The sequence below is a fragment of the Sinocyclocheilus rhinocerous genome, unplaced genomic scaffold, assembly GCF_001515625.1.
Source record: "Sinocyclocheilus rhinocerous isolate Xijiao unplaced genomic scaffold, SAMN03320098_v1.1 scaffold478, whole genome shotgun sequence".
Taxonomy (NCBI): domain Eukaryota; kingdom Metazoa; phylum Chordata; class Actinopteri; order Cypriniformes; family Cyprinidae; genus Sinocyclocheilus; species Sinocyclocheilus rhinocerous.
In genome coordinates this window covers 2443205-2449873 of record NW_015651483.1, presented here as the reverse complement: position 1 = coordinate 2449873, position 6669 = coordinate 2443205, and the positions used below count along the sequence as shown (strand labels likewise).

At 36.3% G+C, this 6669-nt stretch overlaps 1 protein-coding gene across 1 annotated transcript in view; it reads right to left on the bottom strand.

Annotated features, from left to right (window-relative positions):
* LOC107712895 (beta-1,4-galactosyltransferase 6-like) overlaps positions 1-4936 on the bottom strand; it is a 17285-nt gene extending 12349 nt beyond the window's left edge. The window contains exons 1-2 of the mRNA XM_016518289.1: positions 4204-4936; positions 346-462 (exon numbers count right to left, since the gene is read on the bottom strand). Coding sequence (XP_016373775.1) covers positions 346-462; positions 4204-4318 — 232 coding nt within the window. The 5' untranslated portion in view covers positions 4319-4936. The remainder of the gene's footprint in view (positions 1-345; positions 463-4203) is intronic.
* Between the last annotated feature and the right edge of the window lie 1733 nt (positions 4937-6669).

Below are 6669 nucleotides of genomic sequence, written 5' to 3'. Positions count from 1 at the left end.
GAATTTGTGTACAGTTTATGGAGCCCCGCTAAAAATGGCCTAGCGACGCCCATGCTTCTTACGGCCATTTCTGAGAACCAGGACAAATATTTCAATCGATCGCTCAGGCATTTAAGTGGCACCGAAATGAGGCACCGAAATCTGCGTTCTGATTCGGTACGAGTACATACCGGTTACATAGGTAATATGTATTGGCCATATTGGCACCGGGTTTCGGTACCCAACCCCTATGCTCAACTGTGCACTACATAAAGCAAACAATTAAGTATACCCCGGCCTTTGCAAAAGTGTTCAGTTTAAGGATCAGTCTGGCCGATGTTACTATGAAAGGACGTTCACTCTTACCTGTGCCGTTGAGAGTACTGTTCTTATTGGTGTATAGCCTGATCATGTGACCAATGGTCCGCACATTGTCTCGTAACATGATACCCTGAGCCTGTACCATGAAGTAATATGTGTTGACTGAAACAGAGAAAGAGAGAGAGAGAGGAGGTGTAATGAATTTCCAAAATGACGTAAAGAGGAAACAAAACAGTATGTAATCAAATATGTAATCACACCAGAAATATGCAAATTTCCACACTGTAAAACAACTGTAACCGGACAGCCAAATTGAAGGCTTTCGTTTTGAATATCTTCCTCTCAAACAAAAGCTATTAAGAGCAGCATTGTGAGAAAATGGCAAATGTTGAAACTACAAGCTCCCATCATTGTAAGCATCAATGGCTGTCTGTGGTTTAGCCTTGGTTCTTGTCAGTGTAATGCGGTTTTAATTTAACTACTACACAAAGGTTGGGTCAGCATTCCTGAGACCAACATTTCTGAGTCCATATACGAGGGGAAATGAACCGAGATCAGCAGAATGTCTATCGCTGAACTCAACTATAGGTATGGATGGAAGTCTGTACCAAGTTTCACATCCTCTGATAGGAAAAACTATATAAGCACATAAATGTAAACTCATGACATTTGTGTACACCAATCTAAATGAGAACATATTTTGGTTACTGCATATAAAGGACAAATTTTACACATATATAATATACATGGGTTACAACAAGGTATAACAACACTAATCTGTTGTTCTCGCCTGTAAATTCTAGTGATAGGCCATACATTAGATGACATTTATATATTTTAACATTATCAGCAGCGGCCAATAACCATAACTAACAATTAACAACAGAAGACAGAAATGCACGTGTAAATGTCCCACCCTCTAATATTTTGCCGTGAATTTTGCAGAAATAGTGTAAAATGAAAACATTATTTGTATCAATGTTCTGCATCTATCACATATAAATTGTATTTTGGTTTTAAATGATAGGCCATACATTAGATGACATTTATATATTTTAACATTATCAGCAGAGGCCAATAACCATAACTAACAATTAACAACAGAAGACAGAAATGCACGTGTAAATGTCCCACCCTCTAATATTTTGCAGTGAATTTTGCAGAAATAGTGTAAAATGAAAACATTATTTGTATCAATGTTCTGCATCGATCACATATAAATTGTATTTTGGTTTTAAATAAAAATTAAACAAATGTATGTGTCAAAAGTGGCCAAAAGTATATGGACATCGAACACTACACCCATTTTTGATTATTTACCATTTAATTTCAAACCCATGAGCATTAATAAGGAGTTTGTCCCCTTTTTGCTGCCATAACAGCAATTCTAAAACCAAAAATTATTGTAATACATAGTCTAGAAATGAAAAAAAAAAAGTTTATTTGGGGGTCATATCTAAAAAAAAACAACAAAAAAAACATTAGCTTCGTTGTGTGGAAACTGTTGTTCTCGCCTGTAAATTCTAGTGATAGGCCATACATTAGATGACATTTATATATTTTAACATTATCAGCAGCGGCCAATAACCATAACTAACAATTAACAACAGAAGACAGAAATGCACGTGTAAATGTCCCACCCTCTAATATTTTGCCGTGAATTTTGCAGAAATAGTGTAAAATGAAAACATTATTTGTATCAATGTTCTGCACCTATCACATATAAATTGTATTTTGGTTTTAAATAAAATTAAACAAATGTATGTGTCAAAAGTGGCCAAAAGTATATGGACATCGAACACTACACCCATTTTTGATTATTTACCATTTAATTTCAAAGCCATGAGCATTAATAAGGAGTTTGTCCCCTTTTTGCTGCCATAACAGCAATTCTAAAACCAAAAATGATTGTAATACATAGTCTAGAAATGAAAAAAAAAAAGTTTATTTGGGGGTCATATCTAAAAAAAACAACAAAAAAAACATTAGCTTCGTTGTGTGGAAACTGCACCACAGCAAGTGGATTCCCAATGCTGATACAAATCTTCAAGCCAGAATATAAACAGCAGCCATTAATGGTAGAAAAAATAACTCAAAGCCTAGGTACAAGAAAAAAAACAACAACAAAAAAACACACACACATTGGTTCTTCCTAACCGCCCAGAGCTCTTCATACATTAGACACAGTCCAGTGAAGGCCGGTCAAACAACGGTGAGGAAAAAACATTACCTTTCTTGGACACTGATTATACAAACACAGCAAGAGCTATTAAACAGGATTTGGCTGTGTGTTGTTGGTGTAGTGGCATGTGTTGGAGGGTTGCCTAGATTTCTAGATAAAGATTTTAGCACAAACACTGAAAGAGAGAGTGATCTGTTTCATGTCCACAAATCAACACAAAACTGTGATTGTTAAGCAGGCTGTGAAATCTCTTATTTCTTCAAAAGTATATAGGGACAACAACAGTCAGGTTGAAAGTTAAATATTACAGCTTGTTTTAAGCAACTTAACATTTGTGTAGACCTTTAGTTAAGCAAGTCACGACAAACTGCAAATGGGTTAAGATACACTTCAGTTGTGAGAGCATCCCAATACAAGAGAGTACACTTTCATGACTGTTTAACACTGTTGAAATGCCAAAATAAATATATTATGTTAAAGTACATTTTACATCATGTCTTAATTTTTTGTCAACATTTGTGCTTTAGTTTGACAGTCAACATGACATAGGCTATCATTTTGCCTGTACTGCGTTATTTGATATTCCATTTAAATTTAATATATTTTAAATGAACTAAATAGCAACTTCATCCTTACAAACGTGTAATTATGAGTATATTTGAGTACATGATATAAAAAAAGACATTGAAGTATGTTTTACGATTACCATAAATGCTTGGTGTGTTCGGTAGAACGCTTTAACTATATTTAAAAGACAGATATGAAAAGCAAAAACAAATGTAAATATGAAACTACATATAAATCTGTAGGCTACTTACGTCCAACCAAAGTTAAACTAACAGCATTTAATAAAAAGTTTAACTATAATAAGTTTTATTTATTAGTAAATAACATGCAATTATGTGCCCAAGAACATCACATTCAGTTCTTAAGTATATTATTTCAGTAATAAAAATTTAAAAGTAGCCTATGCTTTTTCACAAGGGCGTAGATACAGCTAGTGTACTACAGTAAGCACAGTGTTTGTAATAAAAATATTGCAGATATGTTGTAACTTACTTTATTTTTATTAGAATTAGGACACCAGTTATGATATATCAATGCATTTAGGGTGGTATATTTCACACCAAATACTACTTTGCTTTACAGAAACCATATGCTAATAAGCAACCATACACGGTTATAGCCGTGTTTACTATATTCTTCACTGATAAATTTCCGTTATTTTTAAAACTATGGTAAATTAGGCTGAGAGGGAGAAAAGCGTACCATATCATTAAGTTTATGATAGGCCCAGATCCAACAAGAGCTTTACATTAACACAATAACGGCCCATAATTCAATATACCTCAAATACACAAACTTGGACAAAATAGATGTTGGCTAAGGAGGGCGTAAACCTAGCAATAAACCATTTAACGGTGGATTCAGTGGCCAAATCTGATTTAATTGTGGTGGGTTCTAAACACATCGGCTGCGTCCCAAAACCTAGTGAGCCGCCTAACCAGACAGCATTGTTTGTCTTTACAGCATCACAGTATAATGGATGTTTAGTTAGCCAGCTCACTGGGTTTTTAAACACAACCTGTCACTAGTGCATGTTTGAGAGGTGATGATCAGTATTTGGAGTCAGTGATGAATGAAACACGATTAACACGTTTAATCGCATCACTCTAAATGAGACACATGACCGATGCTGGCGAGTTATCAGACGCACTTACCTATTCCGGGAGCCACATAGATGAAGTAGAGGCAGGTCGTGGACATGGAGAAGAAAAAGAGGAAGGCCATTAAGGAGCGGTTGGACAACCGCATCAGCCGCCTCCACTTCCACATTTTATCTCGGCTACTAGCTATCCGTCACTCCCATAAAAACACGCAGATCGGAGAAAAGAGACGCAGTTTGGCGCGGTGAAACGGTCATCCGTGGGAAATGCGGTGCTAAATCAGGGTGCTGGTAAAGTCCGCATCGTTCATTCAGCTGGATGCAAGGCCGCAGTGCTCGCTCGCTCTCTCAACAAAGTCAAGAAATTTCCAGATCAAAAAATAAATAAATAATAAAACGTGCTACATCAAACGGCGTCCGGGCTCGGCGTGCGGTCAACGCGATTCATTTTGTTCGGTGCTGCTGCTGGTATAATGTTCCGGTGTGTTTCTAGTAAGCGCAGACACGCCTCGTCGCGTTGATGATGATGATGTTTGGAAATGATGAAGGGAGTGAAAGTGATGATGATGAGGGACCTGCCCTTCCTCCCTCTTCCCCCTCTCTGGAAAATCCCCCCACGCTCCAGCGATCAGTCCTCCGACACGGCGGCGTGAAAAGGCGCTGGAGCCGCAGAGGACACCGCGGTGACCGGGATGGGAGTGGGAGAGACGAGCGAAACGTGACGGAGCTCGACCGGGATTCCTTCGATTTTGGTTCTGCTGTCGGTGCAGGTGCAGACACCGTTTCCGGTAGGCGTGACCTACAAAATGGCTGCCAGTGAGTGGCGTCATGATGGTTCACGCTTAAGGAATGTTTTCAAAATAAAAGTCTCGACGAGCCACTGAAGTTGCGCAAACGTATCCAACATTAAATAAAAAAATTTAAAAAAACAAGGCTGACAGAAATGCATACAAATATAACTAATTTACAATCTAAGCAAAACATCCACTGACAGAGGTGCTTAAAATATTATATATAAATAATAAGTAATTATATAAAAACAGTATATATAAATAATAAATATTTAATATTTCTACTTTAATTCTTGGCTTATTTTTTAGCATAAATTTGATAAACATGTTTTTGAGAGCCTTGCTATGAAACTATTTTATTCAGTGCTACATCTATTAATAATGTGCAACAAATGCAAGGAAATCAGTAGCGTAAAATATTTGCATTTTCCAACTTTAGACAGTCCTGTCCCTAACAAAACAACCTGCTTATACACAATTCCTTGAAGATTTGTTATTTATTTGTCAAGGTTGTCATAGCTTTTGTAAAGGTATTGTTAAAGCTGGAAAACATTAGATCAAATGCCATTATTTTACTCCCAGCCCTATAGGTCTATACAAATATTCATAATAGTATTAAATAATTTTATTATTATTATTATTATTATTATTATGTAGCCGGAAATAGTACACACACCTCTAAAAAAAATTTAAAATAAACACTACACAACTGCTGTTTGATTCTTCAGTGACCAGTGATGCTTCAGTTTAAGGTGTGATTTATTTCACTGTATTGAACTTTAAGACAAGATAACAACACTAGAGTGCCGTTTCAGTTCAATATGAATATTAATGTACTTGTGCAAACAGTTCATTTGTTTTACAATGTTATGGTATCATGTTAAATTAATTATTTATTTTATGCTAGATACAAGGTTTATAGCAGGTGAAAACAGTGCAGCAGCAGTTAATAAGTGACATGACATCTGACCAAGACACACTATGCTCAGTGACACTTCCGGTTTTCAGATGTGTCAGTGGACAGTGGCATAGACATAATAAATATACTGGTATTTATTATGTCTATGGACAGTGGCATGTGTCACTGAAACCTGTGACATGACAATGGACTGCGTCCTGTGTCACTGACATTGTCGCGGTGCGTGTCGCTGTGGCACCTTCGGTAGTGACTGACACCTGCCGCTGGGTGTCGCTGCATAATGTAGATTGGACACACGTGACACACGCACTTAACGGCAGAACGATATTTAATTAATTAACAGTATGTTGCGGTCAAGCATACGATTTATTACATCGCGGAGTTCATTTGTACAACAAATATTGAGTTCCTATATTAAGAATAAAGTGTCTAATGCCCCTTAATGTGTATTTTTCATTGTAAGTTTATTTCCAGTAACCTGCTTTGAACAATGCATTCAAACACGTAAATACGTTTTTTTTTTTTTTTTTTTTGCATAGATTTGACAGTTCAGCTGTATCATTTGTAATTATAAAATAATATAGAGACTATGCAGAGGCCATAACTAAAAAAATAATAATAATAAATAAACGTTTTAATCAAAAGTGCCACCACTAACTGACACTTGCCTATCAGGAATTACATATAAATATAAACCGTCATGAGAAAATGCCACAAACCATTAAAGTGATGTCTACTATTCTAATGTGCTTTATGAAACTTACACCAACCATTAAGTGTCCCTGACCTTGACACTGTTTTCACAACGCAA